Source organism: Cebus imitator, unplaced genomic scaffold, assembly GCF_001604975.1.
Source record: "Cebus imitator isolate Cc_AM_T3 unplaced genomic scaffold, Cebus_imitator-1.0 Scaffold79, whole genome shotgun sequence".
Lineage (NCBI taxonomy): Eukaryota > Metazoa > Chordata > Mammalia > Primates > Cebidae > Cebus > Cebus imitator.
Window position 1 is genome coordinate 5034680 of NW_016107394.1, and position 22051 is coordinate 5056730.

At 48.3% G+C, this 22051-nt stretch overlaps 1 protein-coding gene across 1 annotated transcript in view; it reads right to left on the reverse strand.

Annotated features, from left to right (window-relative positions):
* Nucleotides 1–13276: 13276 nt before the first annotated feature.
* Nucleotides 13277–22051, reverse strand: part of ARRB1 (arrestin beta 1) — a 97904-nt gene continuing 89129 nt past the window's right edge. Inside the window, 5 exon segments of the mRNA XM_017533007.2 lie at nucleotides 13277–15254; nucleotides 16645–16696; nucleotides 17867–17937; nucleotides 20513–20536; nucleotides 21746–21829. Of these exon segments, the coding sequence (XP_017388496.1) occupies nucleotides 15143–15254; nucleotides 16645–16696; nucleotides 17867–17937; nucleotides 20513–20536; nucleotides 21746–21829 (343 nt within the window). The 3' untranslated portion in view covers nucleotides 13277–15142.

Consider the following 22051-nt stretch of genomic DNA (forward strand, 5'->3'; position numbering starts at 1 on the left):
GTCTTTTTTTTTTTTCCTGAGACTGAGTGTCGCTCTGTCACCCAGGCTGGAGGGCAGTGGCGCAATTGCAGCTGAAATCTCCACCTCCCAGGTTCAAGCAATTCTCCTGCCTTGGCCTCTTGAGTAGCTGGGATCACAGGTGCCCACCACCAAGCCTGGCTAATTTTTGTATTTTTAGTAGAGACAGAGTTTCCCCATGTTGGTCAGGCTGGTCTCGAACTCCTGACCTCAAGTGATCTGCCCACCTCGGCCTCGCAAAGTGCTGGGGTTACAGGTGTGAGCCACTGCGCCCAGCTAAGATTGTCTTATTTAATCTTAGGGTCTACAGGGCCAGCACAGGCCCCAGCAAATGGTACATGCCCAATAATAGTGTTTGCAGTTGTGAGCTATAAATTGTTCCGATTATTTTTATTGAAATTTTTACAGAGTAAAGTTCACCCTATTTGGCATACAGTTCTGAATTTTGACAACTGAGATGCAGAGTGTTCCATTACCCCCCCAGCATCCCTCCGGCTGCTTCTTTGTAGCCAACCCTCCCCGCAAGCTCAGCCATTGGCAATTACTGGTCTGTTTTCTGTCCCCGTTGTTTTGCCTTTGACACAATGTCAGATAAGTAGAATCACACGTTTGTCCTTTTAAATCTGACTTCTTTCACTTAGCAAAATGCAGTAGAAACTCATCCATGTTGTTGCAGGTATTGTTATATAGTGTGTTCATTTTTATTGCTGCGTATTATTCCATCATATGATTGTACAATCATTTATTCATTCAATAGCTGAAGGACAGTGGGTTGTTTCCAGTTTTGGATGACGATGAATATAGCCACTGTAAAAATTCATGTACAGGTTTCTGAAGGAATGTCACTTTTTATTTCTTTATTTATTTTATTTATTTTTCGAGAAAAGGTCTCTCTCTGTTGCCCAGGTTGGAGTGCGTTTGTATGAACACAGCCTACTGCAGCCTCGAACTCCCGGGCTCAAGCGATCTTTCTTCTGAGTAGCTGGGATCACAGGCATACACCACCACGCCTGGCCATTTTTTTTCTTCTTTTTTGTAGAGACAGGACCTCACCATATTGCTCAAGCTGGCCTTGAACTCCTAGGCTCAAGCAGTCCTCCCACTTTGGCCTCCCAAAGTGCTTGGATTACAGGCATGAGCTACTGTGCCCAGTCACTTTTTCTTTAAAGAGTGGAACTGCTGAATATTATGTAAGTATGTTTAAATTTATTATAACAACCTTCCAAATTGTTTTCCAAAGTGTCTGTACCATTTTGCATTTCCACTAGCAGTGTATGAGAGTTCTAGTTCCTCTTTGTCTTTGCCAAAACCATTTGTTGAAAGCAACAATTGAATTACCTTTGTGCCTTTGTTGAAAATCAATTGACCATCTATGTGCAGGTCTATTTCTGAATTCCCAGTTCTCTTCCATTGATATAGGTGTCTGTTCTTTCACCACTGCCACACTCTCTTGATTACTGTAGCTTCCTAGTAAGCCTTGAGACCAGATAGTAGAGTCCTTCATCTTTCTTCTTTATAAAAATTGCTTGGCCATTCTAGATTTTTTTACCTTTCTAAATTTGGAATCCATTCCTCTGTATGTTAAAAACAATCCTACAGAGTAGGATTGTTTTGTATTGCATTGAATCTAAGACTGAAAACAACCCAACTGTTTGTTCTTCAGCTATTGGACGGATAAATAATTGTACAACATAAGATGGTACAACCATATGATGGTTGTACAATCATTTAGCTGTGAACATGATATAGCTCTCAGTTTATTTGGGCCTATTTGATTTCTTTCATCAGTACTTTTTACTTTTCAGCATAGTGACCATGCACGTATTTTGTTAGGTTTACATCTGAGTATTTCAGTTTTGGGTGCTGTTATAAATGGCATCATCTTTTAAATTTCTATTTCAGTTGTTCAGTGTTACTCTAGAGGAGTACAGTGGATGGATTTTTGTGTGTTAATCATGTTTCCTGCAACCTATCTAAACTCAGTTATCATTTCTAGTAGCCTTTTTAGGAATTTTAATGAAGATAATCAAGAGGTCTGTGAATAGAGACCATTTTCATTTTTTTGGTTTTTGTTTGCTTGTTTTTTTAGAGACAGGGTCTCTCTTTGTTGCCAGCCTGGAATGCAGTGGTGCAATCATATCTCACTGCCGCCTTGATCTCCTGGGCTCAAGGGATCCTCCCACCTCAGTCTCCCGAGTAACTGGAATTACAGGCATGCACCACCATGCCTGATTTTTAAAAGTTTTTGTAGAGATGGGGTCTTGCCATCTTGCCCAGGTTGGTTTCAAACTCCTGGGCTGAAGCGATCCTCCTGCCTCGGCCTCCCAAAGTATTGGGATTGCAGCTATTGAGCGTCTGTTCCTGGTCCTATTTTATTTCTTCTTTATAATCAGTAGGCCTCTTGTACCTCGTTTTTGCCTTATTGCACTGGCTAGGACCTCTAGCATAATGTCAAATAGGAGTGGTGGAAGTACTCATCCTTGCCTTGTTCCCAGTTTTAGAGGAAAAATATTAAGTCTCTCGCCCGAAACTATGTTAGTAGATGTAGGTTTTTCATAGATGTTCTTTATCAGGTTAATAAGTTTTATAAGAGCTGTTTTGCTTTTTTAAATCGTGAACAGATGTTGAATTTTGTCAAGTGGCTTTCTGCATCTGTTGAGATAAACACTGCTTTAGCTGAATCCCCAAAATATAGATGTTTGTTTTTATTTTCATTTAATTCACAGTATTTTCTAAATTTCCTTGTGATTTCCTCTTTGGCCCATTTAGAAATAGCTTAATTTTCGAACATTTTCAAATTTTCCAGTTAACTCTCTGTTATTCTGGTTTAATTCTGCTGTGACCAAAGAACATACTTATGATTTGAATTCATTTAAATTTGGCCGGGTGTGGTGGCTCATGCTTGTAATCTCAGTACTTTACAAGGCCGAGGCAGGAGGATTGCTTGAGCCCAGGAGCTCAAGACCAGACTGGGCAACACAGCGAGACCCTGCCTCAAAAAAGAAAGATTTTTAAAAGTTTAAAATAAAAAACATATACATTATTTAAAGTTTGTTAAGATTTTTTTGCCCAGAAAATAGTTCGTGGAGAATGTTCCACGTACACTTGAAAAAAAAATGCATACTCAGTTGTTTTGAGATGAAATATTCTGTAGTGTTTATCAGGTCAAACTGAGGTTGTTGTTCAGGTCTTCTATGTACTAATATTCTGTCTTCTTGTTTCATCAATTACTGAGGCAGGAATGTTGTGGAACTGTATATTTCTCCCTTCGGTTGTATTACATTTTGCTTTGTATATCTGGAAAAACCATGATCAGATGCATACACATTTAGGGTTGTTATCTTCTCCTGGTAAATTGATTTTATTATTATATATGTCCCTTTTTACCCTGGTAACATTCCTTGTTCTGAAGTCTGTTTTGTCTTATATTAATATAGCCATTTCAGCTTTCTTTTTATTATTGTTTGCATGGTGTATCTTTTTTATTCTTTTCATAAAGACATGCTTATCCATGTCTTTATATTTGAAGTAGGTTTCTTTACATTTAAAGTATGTTTATAGACCACTATAATCAGCTCTTGTTTTTTAATCCAATCTGGAAATCTCTCTTTTGTTATATACGGTTCATTTACATTTAATGTAGTTATTGATATGGTTGTATTTAGGTCTACCACTTTTATTTTTCTGTTTGTCCCCCTATTTTTTATTCTTTTGTTTCAACTTTCCTGTCTTCTTTTACAATACCTGGATGCTTTTAGTATGTCATTAATTTTTTTTCACTACTGTAATTTATCTATATGTCTGGCTCCATTTTAGTTGTTGCTGTAAGGACAATATACATATATAACCCTTCACAGTTTACTTAGAGTTAACATTGTATGATTTCACCATTTCAAATGTAATATAGAAGCTTTGAAAACAAATATGTTTACCTCCCCCCACTGAGCTTTCCATTATAGCTGTTACATGTATTTCACCTGTTTGTCAACATTGGTAAACCTATCAGACAATGTTATATATATTTTTTCAACAGTAATAAGGCAGGCATGGTAGCTCATGCTTGTATTTGCAGCACTTTGGGAGGCCGAGACAAGAGAATCGCTTGAGCTCAGGAGTTTAAGACCAGCTAGGCAACATGGCAAGGTCCCGTCTCGACAACAAAAATAAGAAAATTGGTTGGGTGTGGTGGTGCATGCCAGTAGTTCCAGCTACACAAGAGACTGAGGTGGGAGAATCATCTGAACCCAGGAGGAGATCAAGGTGGCAGTGAGCTATGATCACACCACTACACTCCAGCCTGTCCAGCCTGAGTGACCGAGCAAGACCCTGTCAAAAAACAAACAAACCAACAAACAAACCAGCAAACAAATTAAAAAAAAAAAAAAACCACCAATAATAAATCCTTTAAAGAACTTAAGAAGATTAGGGGATAAATGATAAATATAGCATTTTAAATTTATCCAGATAATTATCATTTCTGCTGCTCTTGATTTCTAAAGATCTGGGTTTATCTCTGGCATCATTTCTAACCACATAACTTTGCTGAGCATTTTTTTTTTAGAGTAAATCTGCTGGTGACAGATTCTCTTGGTTTTCCACCATCTGCTAATCTATTTTGCTTCTTCTTGAAGGATGTATTCACTAGATATAGAGTTCCGGGTTGGCAATTCTTCTAGTGCTGTAAAGATGTTGTACCACTCTCTTCTGGCCTCCTTACCTTCTATTAAGAAATCTGCATTTGAATAGTCATTCCTTGTATGGAAGAAAATACATGAATGTGTCCTTTTCTCTAGCTGCTTTCGGAATTTTAAAATTTTTCCAGGCTGGGCGCGGTGGCTCAAGTCTGTAATTCCAGCACTTTGGGAGGCCGAGGCGGGTGGATCACGAGGTCAAGAGATCGAGACCATCCTGGTCAACATGGTGAAACTTCGTCTCTACTAAAAATACAAAAAATTAGCTGGGCATGGTGGTGCGTGCCTGTAATCCCAGCTACTCAGGAGGCTGAGGCAGGAGAATTGCCTGAACCCAGGAGGCGGAGGTTGCGGTGAGCCGAGATCGCGCCATTGCACTCTAGCCTGGGTATCAAGAGTGAAAATCCGTCTCAAAAAAAAAAAAAAATTTTTTTTCCTTGTTTTCAGCAGTTTGGTTACTTATGTTTATATGTGATTTTCTTTGAGATTAATGTATTTGAGATTTGCACAGCTTCTTGAATCTATAAATTTATGCCTTTACCAAATTTGGGGTGTTAGTGGCCATTATTTTCTCAACTATTTTTTCTCCACCAGTCTCTTTCTCCTATCTTCTGGGAGTCCAATGACATGAAATCTTAGGCCTTATGATACTGATCCACAGGTCTCTGAGACTGTTAATTTTTTTCAACCTATTTTCTCTGTTTTTCAGATAATAATTTCTATTGATCTATATTCAAGTTCACTGAGTCTTTCTTCTGTCATACCCATTCTGCTATGAGCTTATCCAATAAATTTTTAATTTCAGATATTGTACTTTTTCAGTTCTAAAATTTCCATTTGGTTCTTTTTTAATAGTTTCTATATCTCTGCTGGGAACAACTATTTCCATCTACTTTAAGTTACAACAGTCACTTTAAAATCTTTTATAATTCCAACATCTGAGTCATCTTAGAGTTGGCATCTGTTGATTGTATTTTTCCTTGAGAATTGGTCACATTTTTTTCTTTTTTAATTGAAATAGAATCTTGCTCTGTTGCCCAGGTTGGAGTGCAGTGGCACAGTCTCGGCTCACTGCAACCTCCACCTCCCAGGTTCAAGCAATCCTCCTGCCTCAGCCTCCCGAGTAGCTGGGATTACAGGTGCACATAGCCATGCCCGGCTAATTTTTGTATTTTTTTAGTAGAGACGGGGTTTCACCATATTGGCCAAGCTGGTCTCGAACTCTTGACCTTGTGACTCGCCCACCTCGGCCTCCCAAAGTGCTGGGATTACAGGCATGAGCCACCGAGACTGGCCAGTCACATTTTTATAGTTACAGTTGTCGCCCCCCATCTTCAGTTTTGCTTTCCCTAGTTTCAGTTATTTGCAGTCAGTGACAGTTGAAAATATTAAATGGAAAATTCCAGAAATAAATTCACAAGTTTTAAATTGTGCACCATTCTGAATAGTGTGTTTAAATCTCACACTGACCAACTGTCTCCTGCCTGGGACAGAAATCGTTGTTTTGTCTGGTGTATCTTGGCTGTGTATGCTATCTACCCATTAGCCACTTAGAAGCCCTCTTGGTTGTCAGATCAACTGTTGCAATATCACAGTGTTTGTGTTCAAGTAACTCTTATTCTACTTAACATTGGCTCCAAAGTGCTAAGTAGTGATGCTGGCATTTGTTATAATTGTTCTATTTTATTATTAGTTATTGTTAATCTCTTACTGTACCTAATGTATAAATTAAGCTCTATAATACGTATGTATATATAGGACAAAATATAGTATATAGAAGATTTGATACTATCTGCAGTTTCAGGTGTCCAGTGGGGATCTTGGAGCTTATCCCCCTTAGATAAGTGGGGATTACCATCTTTGAATGTTGAGTAATTTCAGATTGTGTCCTGGGCATTGTGAATGTCACATTGTATAGACTCTGGGTCCTGCTATAATCCTCTACAGAATGTTGATTGCATTGTTATTATTATTTCAGGAAACAATTAACTAACTTAGGTTCAGATTCTAAGCTCTGTCTCACTTTCTGTGGGTGGTGGTTCTAATCTTAGTGAAAAGCCACAGAAAAGAGAAAAAATGGGAAAATTGTCCTATGGAAATTACTTCTCTAAATTTTAACTCACCTGTATCATTTGCCTTCATTTGACGAACTTTCAGAGTCATTATTTAATTGTGTTTTGTATATTTGTCCAGGGTTTTTAGGTGTAATCAGTAGGAGAGATAAGCTCTAATGGATTTATTCTATGTCAGCCAGAATTTGAACCTCCTGCTCAATTTCTTTTGATTTACTGAAGTTTAAAAAACTAAGAGAAATGAAACTCCAAAGCAAAATGAAGACAGTCATAATGGCATTAAGGTTGAAAGATATGAGAAAACAGCAAATATCTCTCCCTTGTTTGGAATCCTGTTCAGATGTCAAGGCATTCCTTTGAAATTGTGGTAACCAAGCCAACATAAGTACTTTTACTTTTTGGATGAGAACACTAAGGAAGAGCTTGCAATTTGCCTGTTTGATCTCAGATCAAATCCCCTGACCTTCTCTTGCTCTGTATTGTCAGGCCCTGACCATTGCACACTACATTTTCAAATGTCTTAAAAATGAGCTTTTAATTAGATTCTGCCAATGGAGTGCAGGAGGAGAGAATAAGCCAGGCATGTCTCCAGTGTCTCTGCCTTGGGCAGCATTCCAGCACTGTGGTGTTTCCTCTGTGGTTCTGGCTCTCATAGATACCCTCTTCCTCAGTGTTCCTGCTGGACTGCCCTAGTTCCTCAGCCCCTCTCCTTGTCCTCCACCCTAGGGGTAGTGATGGTCTCCTATTGTGCCACATCTTTGGGTGGTCTCAAACCCCATCTGCACTTTCATCTCATTCAACATTTTAATAAACATTTCCCCAATTAAATTGCGTTCTTTTTTAAAAAATTTTAAAACATTTGAGATAAAGTCTTGCTATATTGTCCAGGCTGGTCTTGAACTCCTGGGCTCAAGTAAGCCTCCCGCAGCAAAAGCCACTGTGCTTGGCTTTTTTTTTTTTTTTTTTTTAGACAATTTCTGGCTCTGCCACCCAGGCTGGAGTGCAGTGATGTGATCATAGTTCACTGCAGCCTTGAACGATCCTCCTGCCTCAGCCTCCCAAGCCTCCCACGTCATTGGGACTTCAGGCATGCACTACTACTCTTGGCTATTTTGTTTGTTTGTTTGGAGAGCTGGGGGTCTCCTTATGTTGTCCTAACTGGTTTTGAACTCCTGGCCTCAAGAGATTCTCCTGCTTTCGCATCCCAAAATGCTGGAATTACAGGCATGAGCCACTGCATCTGGCCCAGTTAAATTCTTGCTACAGGCATCGACTGCTTATCTGGATTCAGACTGACACAGTCCTTATGGGAGAACAGCCGAACAAAAGCTGTACAGGGCAGCCGAACAAAAGTCTCATGATTCAAATGTCAGTCTTCCCACTGCCCTACTGTGGCTGGAAGGGAACATCAGAGGAAACAGACTCCCTTCCGGCCACCTAGGAGGCCAATGCTCTGATCTATATTGCACAGTATCTTACAGGAATGTTTAAAAAAATACTGTTCACCAGAAGTTCAAGACCATCCTGGCCAGCATGGAAAAACCCCATCTCTACAAAAAAAAAATACAAAAATTAGATGGACATGTTGGCACACACTTGTAATCCCAGCTACTGGGGAGGCTGAGACATGAGAATCTCTTGAACCTGGGAGGCAGAGGTTGCAGTGAGCCAAGATCGTGCCACTGCACTCCAACCTAGGTGACAGATCGAGATTCTGTCTCAAAATATATATATATATAGTTCATATATAATTAATTTTCTAGGATAGACATCTTATACACATGGATGTCTTCCTTTGGTGTTAATACAGCACATTAGCGTTTAGAACATCGACTGTTTCTCACCGATATCCTTACTCCTCCCATATGTTCCGTTAGACCAGGTGGCAGATAAGTCTTAGAAAACCGAGGTGAATTTAGGAAGACCCAGCAGAGCAGGAGATGAGCACTGAACAAGAACCAGGGCTGGGGCTGGGGCAAGGACTCCAGCTGATGTGGTCAGTGATGCCAAAAATAGAAGATGGGATGGCTTCACCCCAGGAGCAAACCATGGGCATAAAGTCCAGCGGTAACTGGTTCGGCAGCTTCCCAAGGCCATAGGGCTGAGAAGTGTTGGGAGAGGGACAGGAGAAAAGTCCTTGGCAGTCTCCAGAAGTGGGTGCCAGGACCAGGCTGGAGCTGGGGCCACAGACAAGGGAAACGAACACCCAGTCATGAGTTCCATCTGCCAGTCCAGGGCAGCAGGCCAGCATTTCGTCTTTGTCCTGCCATGGGCTTATGAGACAGAAATGAAAGCACAGCCAGCATCCTCTGTCACAAAAGACCTTTAATGGCCTCCTATTTATTGTTCTTTTGTTCGTTTGTTAGAGTTGAATAAACTATAATAACTCGTCTGACATAATAAGAATGCCACAGGTATAACAGATAAACCTGGCAGGTGGTCCAGGAATGAGCATGGCACAAAATAATCACTCAACACAAGGGCCGCAGACCTGGAGACTCTCCCCAGCCATCTCTCACTCCCGCCCCAGGACACAACCCATGCAGGCTCCCATTCCATAGGAAGAGGCAGATCCCACAGCACTTGTGGCTGGACCTTCACACTGGGCAGAGATGCCCAGGAAGACGGCACTTCCTATGCTAGTTCCCAAGTGCTCTGCTTATCTACCGTGCAGGTCAGGACCACACCCCAAGTTTGTGAGGCACCCACCTCTCATACTCACCACCTCAGATGACCACCATATCCACCTCTCCTATGACCCTTGCAGTTGTCCCAGTGAGGTGGGAAGAGCCTGGCACTAGCCCCATTTTACACACAGGGGAACTAAGGACACACTTGGACCAATGTAGTACACCCGTGTCATGTGCTTGCTGTGCCCTGAGCTCCACATTTTCCCCTAGAATTCCCTGGGGGTGGCGGGTGGGGGCAGGGCAGGCAGGATTTTGTGCCAAGGGCTGGTCCAGGTCTCACCAAAATGTCCAGGATTCCTGGGGGAATCCTGCCATCAAAGGAGGGCCTTTTGTCATAAAATCCTCCCTGAGTCTGTCTTTTATGTGAGCCAAGATTTCCATCCATCTGGCTTTACATAAAAATGAATTTAACCCTAGCCTCTCTCTGCATCACCCTGCTTCTCCTGCTGTCCATTGGGCTTGGGCCAGGAAAGTGGGGTGCCACACAGGGACGCAGACACAAGTCCTCGGCAGGGGATTGAGGCAGTTTCCTTGCTCCAGAGCTCCCCATACTTCATGGGCCAATATCGGGGTCAAGACCCATCCCCACTGAGCACCAGTCCCCTGTCCAAATCAAACCTTGGTCAGAGCTTCAGGGTGGGTTGGCTAGAAAAACCATCAACTGTGTGTGTGTGTGTGTGTGTGTGTGTGTGTGTGTGTGTGCGCGCGCGCGCGCGCGTAAATGCTTGGGCCTGGGTCTGTGACCCAAGTTCCAACACAAAGACACTTTGTACTGGAATGCTGGAGTGCTGGAGCCATTCCAATGTGAACAGCAAGAATAGAACCTGTGCTTGCTGGTCTAAGATCAAACTTCAAGATGGTGGTTTGAAGTTTTTCTTCAAAGAAAGCTTGAAAATGAAATCTCGGTAGGCAAGACATAAAAGCAGAGTTGTTCTGGTGGAGGCGGAAATGGGAGGAGGGCTGGAAACCTATCCTTTGCCTCCACTCCCATCTTCCCACCTTAGCAGCCCCTGACAAAGCTCTGTGGAATACCAGGGGTTCCACAGCACCTGGTTTGAAAACCACTGTGTCAGTGTCTACAAACCATGGGTCCCATGGACCTGTGCTTTAACTTCCCTTTTGGGGTGAGGAGTTGGGAGCATGAAGCGGGGAGGATGTTTCCCCTTCAACAGGGCCTCTCTTTGAAGCTGCTGTGCAGTGACCCTGTACGGAAGAGGCAGAGATGGGGATCCTGCCACTTTAGACCAGGAGGGAGGGCAGAAGTGATGGCGCTGCCTGGGCCAGGAGGACACAACACCAGGCCCATTGCAGGCCATATACATGAGGGTTCAGGAGTCTGTTTTGGTCCTTATTGAGTTTAAAAAATATCTGTTTAGATAACCTGATGGAAAAATAATAATAAAATATCTGTATCAGAACAGGTATAGGCCTATGTCCATGAGACCCTATAAGAGTGTAAGACCGGGGCCTCACCCCTTCCTCCTGGATGGGTGGAGAGCATCCATCCCCAGTGACCGGCAGAAGAGAAGCTGCTGCTCTGGGCTGCTGACACCACTGGGGGATGGATCCCCTGAGGCTCAGCTCTCAGGGCAAAAGGCTTGGATTCTCCCTGGGCCCAAAGCCCTCCCAATGTCGCCAAGAAGCTGTGGTGGCTCCAGTTGGTCCTGGAAGAGGCCTTACACTTTCAAGGGAAGGAACAGGCAATTTCTATTTCTCCTTGCCCTTAGATTTCTGCGGTGGAATAGTGGTGGTTTCAGCTCCCTGAGCCTGGGAGCTGGAGGCGCTCTTTAACCTGGGGTCAGAGCCAAGGCCTCTTGGCCTCTGTGGGGTCTGAGAGATGGAAGATGTGAGTGACACCAGGCTGAGGAGGGTCCAAGATGTCCCCATCCAGCAGTCGCTGACAACGCCCATGTCTTCCCTCTGTGTCTCGGTTGCTGGGACCACTATTTTTGGGCATGATATTCCTGAATTGTGTCTACTCTCAGCTGGGTCAAAGCCAAACTGGCTGTATCTCATTCTGGTTGACATCTGCCTAAGCGAGAAGCAGGGCAAGAGAGGACGACTGGTGAGGAGGGCTCCTCCTGCAGCAAACTTCCTGTGTGGCCTTGGGTCATCCCTGCAGTGACAGGGCCACACCCGTGCAGCCATTTTCAATGTACAGAGCCCTGACCGCTGACTTTCATTTCATCTGGGCCTCATAACAATTCCTGCATCAGGCAGGGAAGGGATTACAGTCCCATTTTACAGTTAGGGAAACTGAGCCCAAGAGGTCAAGTAGCTTGCCCAAGCCCCCCAGGTGGTTGGTAACAGCCAGGATTCAGAGGCAGCACTGGGGACTTGCAGGACAGAATTCCTTTGACTGCACCACGTGGGAACCAGCTTGTCAGGAACTCTCCCACACAACCAACAGCCAGGTGAACCCACTCTAGCGGGTCGGAGCTCTGAGGCTGAGGAGGGTGCAGCCAAATAACTCGGTCTTCATCTTCATGGGGACTCAACTCTTCCCCTGGGTGGAATGCCGAGGAGGTCCAGCTGGCCCTCTGCTTGGTGGGTTTTCCCTGGGGCATGCTCTTCCTTCCTGCCCAGACCAGTGTCCATGTGCCACCCACAGGAAGCGCCGCAAAGTCCCAATGAGCGATGACTTTGCCAGCACAGGCCCCAAATGCTTGGTACAGAAACCACCAATACTGTGGGCTGGTGCCTGGGGGCCAGTGAGGCTCCCCCACCCCAAGTTTCACTTCAAGGTCTCACCTGGGCAGGCTGACTTCAGAATGGAAAGGGGCTCTGCAGAACAGCACTCGCTCAGCTGTGTTTGGAGGCTGGGAGACGGTGTTTGGAGCCGACCAGAAGCTTGGAAAGATGACCTGGGCCTTCCTCTCCAGGAAGAGGCTGAAGGAAACACAGCCTTTTTGGCCTGTGTGTCCCTCGAGGCTACAGCACATGGCCATGCAGCAGGGCACCTGGCCATGGGGCAAGGGGTGCCAAACCTAACCTGTGTGTCACTCACAAAGCTGCACAGTCTAGTGTGGGTCTGAATCCACCCGGAAAGGACACGTCTTCTAATTCACATCAAGGCACCGTAGGGACCAGCAGCCATCAAGAGCCCAAAAGGGACCTGCCCTCTATTACTTCCCCCTACAATGTTCCCCTGACCACGGGCTTCCTGAGGATAGGGGCTGAGACTGACCCGTCTCTGTCTCCCGCACTTGGCATAGAGCTGAGTCATAGAGCTGAGCAAAGAATGGTTAGGCTGGATTCAACCTAAGGAGAAAAAAAAAAGTGCTCTGATGCTTCCCTGCAGCTGGAGAAATTTGCTACATAACACTAAGCTAAACCCAAAAGAGTGAGTGTCATGTTGAGGTGGAGGCTCAGGAAACCAGCCTGACAAACCTTTTTCATGCATGCATTAGGAACAGGGGAAGAGGTCTGCAGGAGAGCGGTCATCCCAGAAACTAAAGGGTCTTGTGTCAGCCCCAAAGGTTTCAGAGGAAGACACTGGAGGGCATATGCTTGCCATGCATTGCTCCAGCATTTCATCAGCTACATGCCTGCCCAGATGAGATGCAGCCTGCCCAGCAAGCTCTGAGAGAGGCTGAGACACCTGCTGCTGGCCCTCAGGACTGGCCTGGGGAGTACCACTGCCGCCAGCTGACTTGGTTCTGGTCTGGGGAAGAGCGGTCCCTTGGGTTGAGTGGTCATGAGACTCAGAAGGTGCACGGCCAGGATTGTGAAACGGATGATTTCACCATGGGAAATAATCACACTGCCTGCCCCAGGAGGTGCTGGACAGTAAAGGATTGAGATCCCACTGGTACAAGATTTTTCTCTCTCTCTTTTCAGACAAGTATGGGACAGAGATGGAAGGGAGCAGAAATTGAGGAAAGAGCTCTTGTCCTGCTAATCAATATATTTGCTTGGGTAAGCCTCAGGGTGTCTGCGTCCACAGGGAGCTGTGAGGTACTGGAGGCCCTATCACAAGTCCCTCAGCTAAGCCTCAGCAAATACATGCTCTGTCCCTCCTTGAGCACCTCATACTAGCTATGGCCACAGCCTGACATCAATCCCTTTCCAGTCCTGGGCGGGGGGTGGGGTTCAGGGCAGTTGGTGCTCCATAGGGCCCTGTCACCTCTGAGGTCCAGTAAGTCCCCTCTGGAGGCAGAGAGGCCAGTCTGCAGCTTTCGCTCCACTCACCAGACCAGGAGCTCTAATGTTCACAGATTCTTGGTGGCTAGAGCTAGGAGGGCCCATTGTGATCATCTGGTCAAGCTCTTTGCTTTACCAAGTGAGAAACTGAGGGCCAGAGAGGGGAAGGAACGTGTCCAAGGTCACACAGCAAGTTATTCTCAAAGGCCAGGCAAGGAGGATAACTCCTAACACTTTCTACCTTGTCTCCCATCTGGCCTCTTGCCCCAGGAAATGCCCCAGGTCTTAATCACACCAACACCAGTGTGTGTGTACTGGGTACCCATGACACTGGGAACTACTGGAGGTCATCAACTCCCCAAGAAAAGAAGGGGCTTCTTTGCCCCAGCAGCCTCCTTCCCTTTGGGTGAGGATATCTCAATGGATGCTGCCAGCTTCTGGGGTAGGACCCCTTTGACTGTGGCATCGTGGCCTCAGCCTCTCCCTCCCAGTCCGCAGGGTCAGTCCAGCCCTGGGAATGGCAGGGGGATGCGGGAGACACTAGTGGCCTCGGCCCCTGCTGGACCCCCAGCCTTGCTTCCTGCATGACCATGTGAAGTCCATAAGGAAGGGACATAAGACAGACTCCCCTCTCCCCTCCCCCTGTCCCCATCTCCGAGTGCCCCCAACTTTGAGAACTCTCCTCAGGAGCTTCAGCTCACTCTGCCGGGGGCTGGTGCTTGCTGAAGACCCCCTCCCTCCCTCCCTCTCTCTGCCTTTCTCTCTGTGCATGTCTCTAGACAGGTCCATGCACATTAAATACAAAGTAGCTAAGATGTCACAGCCTGAAAGTACTGAAATAGACTTGGGCGGGTCCACGCAGCTTGCCTCAGTCTAGGTAGCTGCTGGTAGGAGTCAGTCCAGTTGCTTTTCTGTACTCCTGGGGTCTACGAACTTTCATCGATGTCACTATCAGACACAGGGGGACATCAGGTGGGAAGGAGGGTGAAGGTGGAAGGTCTTTGGTGGGTCAGAACTTCAAAAAGGCATTGAGAATCTGTCCACAGTTCTGCCCCTCCCAGCCAGAAGGAGGTGGCCTTCAATGCGTCATCTTTTAGCTGCCAGAACCGTGTTAACTGCCTGGGACCGTGGACATCTTCCCGTGTGTCTTGAGCCCTCATCCCCACCCCTCCAAGCCCTCATGCCCACCACACGCATGCCCCATCCTCCCCTGTCTGCTCCCCATCTCAAGTCCAGTTCCAAGGCCAGAGCCCTGGAAGCTTTTCTGGGAGACAGCATGAAAAGCAGGGGAGTGGGGAGGTGCCGGCAGAGACGGGGTAGAGCCGGAGCGCTGTGGTCCTGTTGGCATGGTGACTTGGGGCCAATCCTGAGCCCAGAGGTTCATCACCATGATCCGGAAGGCCACGGGGGTCCCCTGGTAGAAATTGGAAGAACAAAGGGGAGGAGAAACCAGAATGGGAAGAAGACGAATAAGCATCCGAGTGCATGAGAGTGGAGCTGGAGCCGCGTGGAGGCAGGGCCGGCCCGTCTATCTGTTGTTGAGCTGTGGAGAGCCGGTACCGTCCTCCTCTTCCTCCTTGTCATCCTTCATGCCTTTCAGTCTCTGACGGGCAAAGTCCTCAAATACAATGTCGTCATCACTGGTGGGAGAGACAAGGAAAACGTGGCGTGTTTGCAGGGGCAGGGAGGGTAGACTTATCCAAAGGCCCGGCCAGATGTGACTCAGAGTGTGGCTCTGGGCCCAGGGAGAGAACCACCCTCTCTGAGGTCTCTGGCCTCTGGGGCTGACCGTGAGCAGAAAGGCCTGCCTGGCTGGCACATGTGGATGCCACCTGTGGCAGTGGGGACGGTCACATCAGGACTCGGGCCAGTCATAAAAGGGGCAGAGAGGGGCATGCATTTGACTCTCGTGCCTGAGGGCTGGAAAAGTAACCCGGTTCTTTAGGAGGTGTGGGGAGCAGTGTGGCTCTGTAGCCAGAGGAAGGACTTATTCCCACTGCGAGGGGCCAGGCCACCAGTAGCCTCACAGCATGTTCTGAATCCCCCAAGAATAGCCTGGCAAATGCCACCCCACCACCCAGACAACCACCCTTAGGAAGCATTCCTGTTTCTGGACAGAAAGGAGTGGTTTGGCTTAATGGAAGACAAGACCATGAAGAACCTTTCTCCCAGGAGGTGTCAGCTCAGATTCTACCATGGGGGATCCTGGACAGGAGAAGGATGGGGTAGGAGGATGGTGAATCTAAATAGGAGGGCAGAGGACCTGTTTGTGGGGAAGGGGGAGACTTAAATGGGGTTTCAAGACTAAGGACTGCCTTCAAGAACAGCGAGACCCTTCTATCATTAAATACGTCCACTTAGGGACCAACAGGGGTCCAACCAGGTCCCCTGCCCAACAGGGTTCAGCTAGTGCATGGGGCATCCTCATGGGGCGACTTGAGACCCCCACACCCCAGATTTCTCCTGGGGGACAAGGGAAGATTGGCTTTGGAGTTGGAGCAAGAAGGCCGCTTGGCCCTGGAGGTGGTCCACGCAGTCGGCCCAGGTCCTCCCCCTCTGGCCACTGTCTGGTGACTCGATGGCCTTTGACTGCAGGAAAATCCACATCGATTGGTCCTCAGGAGTCAGAAGCAACAAGATCCCTGGTCCCCTGCCCACCCCACAGCCTGATTCCACTGGTTGGCGTGGGCAGGACAGGAGAGCCGAGCCCAGGGCCACGGACCAGCCCTGTGTGAGCCGAGCAGGTGCTGTGGATGGACGAACGGACTGACGGACGGATGTGCAAGGACGAGGGAGGAAGACAGACCCCACCAAGGCAGGAGGAAGAGGAACAGGCACGGAGGGTCCTTCAAGTCACATGCAGGCAAGCGGGTTGCTGAAGAGGCGAGCAGAGGCGGCTCTCAGCAGACGGGGTTAGACCAGTGGCTCCTCAGGGGTTAATAAGCATATATGCAAATGAACCCCTCCACCCTGTGCCCTCCCCTCCCACGGCCCGCCCACCCAGACATCTGCAGGCAGGGTTCCGCTTACTTTGTGTCAAGTTCTATGAGATTGGTATCTACTGGCGTCTCGTTCTCTGGAACTAAACACAGGGCAGTGGGCAGGATGTCCAGGGGTTAGTGAGGGATGAGCATGGGGTGAGTGGGCACAGGCCCCCACCCTGGGACAACCAGATAACATGAGGAGGGCGAAGGAAAAAGGGGAATGGAGAGGGGAGGACTCGTTCTTGGTCTTGAAACACCCCAAATTATCTGGAAGGCAGGGAGGAGGGCACCAGGAGGGCCCCAAATGCCCACTGCAGCCCCAGAAGAGCAGAAAATCCTCTAGACCTCTGTTCCTTTTGACAGGTCTCCAACATGACTTATGTTAATTCCTTGCATGCATGCCTTTCACCAACTCTAAGACAACTTTTAAAAAAATGTTTCCTTCACATTTTAACATCTCTGAACTTGGAGTTCCTTACCATCGATGGCACTGCACATTTAGCCATGGAGGTTCTTTCCTAATCGTACCTACTATAATGTTGTCTCTCTCTACTGAAAGTCTCGGACTCAAGGAAATATGACCAATCTGGTAACACTTGAAGAACATGACAGGCCAGGCGCGGTGGCTCAGGTCTGTAATCCCAGCACTCTGGGAGGGTGAGGCGGGAGGATCACCTGAGGTTAGGAGTTCAACTCCAGCCTGGCCAACATGGTGAAACCCTGTCACTACTAAAAACACAAAAATCAGCGAGGTATGGTGGCAGCCTCCAGTAATCCCAGCTACTTGGGAGGCTGAGGCAGGAGAATCTCTTGAACCCAGGAGGCAGAGGTTGCAGTGAGCTGAGATCATACCACTGCACTCCAGCCTGGGCAACAGAGAGAGACTCTGTCTCAAAAAAAAAAAAAAAAGAAGAAGAAGAAGAAAACATGACAGTGGTGTGTCCAGTGGTCATCTTATCCATGCAACCCCTTCCCCTACTTCCAAACAGGACCCAGCCCCTGCCTGAGTGCAAGACAGAGGCTCAAAGCGTGGCCAGTGGGCTCCCTCCTCCACTCCCGGCCTCCCTCTCCCATGGGGAACAGGAGCCACACCTCACTGTCTCCTGGTAGGGTCAGAAGCACATTTAGTTCTGGACCCCACAAAAGATCTGGGGACCTGAGAAAAGGGTGACTGGGCTGAGGGCAAACCCAGGGCAGGGGGTGGGTTACAGGGTCACATGGCAGCTGCTGGAGAACCCCTACCCCAGAGACCCACAGATTCTGCTCACCTTCCCGATGCGGGGGTTCCTCTTTGGGCTTGGGGTGCATTAGGGTGAAGGGCAGTTCCACGGCCACATCACTGAAACAGAGACCCAGACCCAGTGAGCCTTGAGCAGACTCGAAAGCTATGGGACTCGATGCCCTGCCAGTCCAAGGACTGCGGAGGGTTTTGCTGTCAGAGGAGGTAGATCCCAAAGATGACCCCCAGCCCCAGTTCTGCCACTCAGAGCCTCGGTCCACCTGGGAGCTGGACCAGGAGACTTCCTCTGGCTCCAAAAAGAAATGGAAGCCTCCCCTTTCCTGAGAAGGCTCCCTGGGTTCCCACGGGCTGGGAGAAGGCCAAGGGGTGGGCAAGGATTGCCCAGGGCAGCATGCACCATGGTCACTGCGGGGCTCCAGAGGTGCCCTACAACCCTGCCCACCTCAAATTGCCACAGCCACCTCGCCTCCCATGACATTGCCCTTCCCAGCTTCCAGGTTGGAACACCTCCTACCCTGACACCAACCCATCTCCCAACACATCCAGGACACTCTTGTCAAAGTGCTCAGGCGACCCCCTGCAATCTGGATGAGGCACTGTTGAGGTCAGTTTAGTCAGGTTTAGGATGGCCCCAGAGCCAAGGCTGTCCACTGTGGGGATGCAGGGGAAAGTGGTTGGGAAGACCCAGCCACCAGCCAGTGCTACTGATGGGGCTTTCTCTGTGTTTGGCCCTGACAGAGAGAATAAAAGCAGGTATTCACATGGTGCTGACCCTGTGCCAAGGATTACTGTAAGCCCCTTCCGTAGAGTAACTCATTTAATCTCGAAACAACCCTATTATCCCCGGTGTACAGACTGGGGCATTGAAGCATGAGGAGATTAAGAAATCTTGCCCAAGGCTACGCAGCTATGAATGGCAAGTGATAGCGGATTCTGGCTCCATAACCACACCCTGACCACTGTGTGACAGTAGCAGGACTGAGACTAACAAAAGTAACCCCAAAGGCTCCTCTCGGCTTGGGGTGGCATCACCCTAGGAGACCCCCCCATCAGGAGTGCCTCCAGGCACAAGCCACATCTCACTGATCTTGTTGCCCAGAGCCCAGTTGGGAAGGAGAAAGGGAAAGGGAATGGAGTGGTCAGAGGCACAAGCTGGGCAACTGGAAGGGTCTGCTTGGCCAGCCTCACCACTCGCTGGTGCAGCATTCTGGCTTTGAGTCTCACTGAGCTCAACTTCGAAACCGGGATAACAACGCCTGTCTTCTAGAACCACTGTAACTTCCTAGAGAGGAGGCAGCTAAAATGCTAGTAACTGTGAAGCTTGACCAGGCACAGTGGCTCATGCCCATAATCCCAGCACTTTGGGAGGCCAAGGTGGGCAGATCCCTTGAGCTCAGGAGTTCGAGACCAGCCTGGGCAACATGGTGAGACACCACCCCCGACCACCCGTCTCTACTAAAAATACAAAAATTAGCTGGGCATGGTAGTGCACACCTGTAGTCCCAGCTACTCAGGAGGCTGAGGTGGGAGGATGGCTTCCACCCAGGAGGCAGAGGAGGTCACAGTGAACCAAGTTTGCACCACTGCACTCCAGCCTGGGCAATAGCATCAGACCTTTTCTCAAAAAGAATAAAAAAAATAAAATAAAAATGTGAAGCTTGTGCCTGCCAGAATCATTACTTCCTCCAGTGGGAACCTGGGGTTTTATAAGGCTGTCAGAACTATTTGGCCTTTTTTTCTTCCTTTTTTTCCTTTTGCTTTGGGGACTACTTCAGAATGAAGCTGGTAGAAGACCAAGTTTGCCAACATTAGGGAAAGAATCTGGACCTTAACCTTCTACCAGGCCAGGAACAATAAGAGCAGGGGGCACACCTGATTCCTCTCTGGGACTTTGGCACTCAGTACCAGCCTGGGCACCAGCCTGGGTTGAGGAAATCCTTGCTGAATGATATGGAACTGAATTGAATTGAATGAATTTCACCTGTCAAATTAGACTAAGATTTCTTAGGATGAGCCACATTGCCATCTTGTGACAGAAGGCCAAACTGCTGTGTGTAGGATACATACATGTTTGGAATCTAAGTGCTTCGAGCTGGCTGCAAGGAAGCTGTGTTTACAAAAGAGGATCTCCTAAGGACCTCTCCTTAGCAACACTCGGCCAGCAGCAGCTCATTCTCATTAGTGCAGAAGTTTGAAAGCCATGAAGTCTGCATTTCTCCAAAAGCTGCTATGATTCAGGTGATCGGTAATTCAGACAGCCCTCTTCGGGACCACTCCCTGTATCTTTTTTTTTCTTTCTTTTTTTTTTTTAAAGATGGGGTTTTACCATGTTGGCCAGGCTAGTTTTGAACTCCTGACCTCAGGTGATCCACCCACCTCAGCCTCCCAAAGTGCTAGGATTACAGGCGTGAGCCACCGTGCCCGGCTCCCACTCCCTGTATCAATGCAATCAGGCTTTGCTCTCTGTAAAGGTCCCTGTCACTCGGGTGGGATGGAAGAGCAAAGTGAGGTTTGTTAAAGAGAAATGGTGTCTCCCAGCTCACACCTGAACCGCAATCTGAAATGACCACCAAGATTCCTTCCAACCCAGCACCCTGTGATTCTGGTCAGTCAAGCCAATGGGCTCCAGCCCCTCCAGGAAGGTGGGTGAACCAGGTGGAAGGGAGGAATTTACCTGGATGCAAGATCTCCCAACAGGCTGGGTGGGTCAGAGGAGGCAGGAGAAGTGGTCAGGAGAGAGTTCAGAGAGGAAGAAAACAAAAAGCACATTCATTCACCACTTCTGCTGCCCCCCAGATAGCGAAGACCCACAGGACACACTCCACCCGCCCCCCGCCCCACCCCGCACAGCCCTGACTGCTCATTCAGGGATATGTGGAACTGGCATTAGTGCTGCCCTGGGGGACTGGGATCTAGACCCAGCTCAGCAAACCCCCTGAGGCCCAGGATCCTCATCTGTAAAGGCAGTGTGAAAATTAACCCTGGGGCTCACTGCCCCAAGGGAGGCCGGGCTATTTAAAGGCAGAGGGAAGGACTCCGGGGTTGCCAAGAATGTTTGAGAGACTGTGGGTCCTGAAGGGTCACCAGACACAGCATTTGGGATTTGTAATTTTCAGGTGTCCTATTATATAAGGTCAGGATTACACACTGCCACCTGCCAAGAAGCATTCTTCTAATAATCAAGGAGACCCAATGTCTAATGGGATTTAGCTTTTCAACCTTTTCATAGAAATGTATGAACTAAGTTACACACACACACAAAAAGGAGTTTCTTTTTTTTTCTCTCCCCAAGCTTCCACCAAATTACGCTCCAGGGCAGGAAAGTCTGGTCCACTGCTGTGACCCCAGCCCATGACCTGAGTTAGGGGAGGAGACTTCAGGCAATGTTTGGGGCACTGTTTGGGCCTCTGTTTCACCATCTGTAAAATGGGAAAGCTGACCAGCTAGCAAATCCCCAATCCTGCTGTGGGTTCTGAGCCCCTTTTAGCTGCTTCCTCAGAAAATCAGCTTGGGCATGCATGGGGGCGGGTGCTATGCCCCAAGGTGTGATGAGGGATATGGCACTCTGGGGGACCCCACTGCATAGACCCTGAGGACTCTGTCGCCTGGGCATGGCCAATCCTCAGCACGTGCCCAGACCCAGGATAGAAGAGGAGAAGGAGAGAGAGAGAGAGAAAGAGATGGGCGGGGGCTGAGGGAGGGGCTGAGGGCCAAGGATGGAAGAGAGGGAAAGTGGGCAGGGGAGGAGAAAGAGGAACACAAGGGAGGAAGAGAAGGGACAGGAGGTCCTCCTCCCAGGTGGATGCAGCAGAAAGGACAGCAAACAGGCAGAACGGGGCAGGGGGCTGTGGGCGCCTGGGACGCTCCCCTCTGCACTAGGGGTCTTGGGCTGGGCTAGAGCACTCACCCGCCCCGAGACACCACCAGCTTCACTTTCACTTTGTAGGAAACGATGATCCCCAGGATCTCACGGTTGGCGCCTTCCCTCAACCTGCAAAGTGACATGGGGGGAGCCAGGTTCAGGGGCCTCGAGGGGTGGGCGTGACCCTGCAGGGGTGGGTATGCTGGGAGGCAGTGGCTGTCCATCCCCCATCTGGCTGGCCTCTCAGTCACCATGTCCAACAGAGCCCAGTGTGGGGCCCCATGGAGGTGAGGAAGGCAAGCTATGCTGTTAGGGAGCGGGGACCCAGAGCCCCAGTTGCACGTCTGGCTG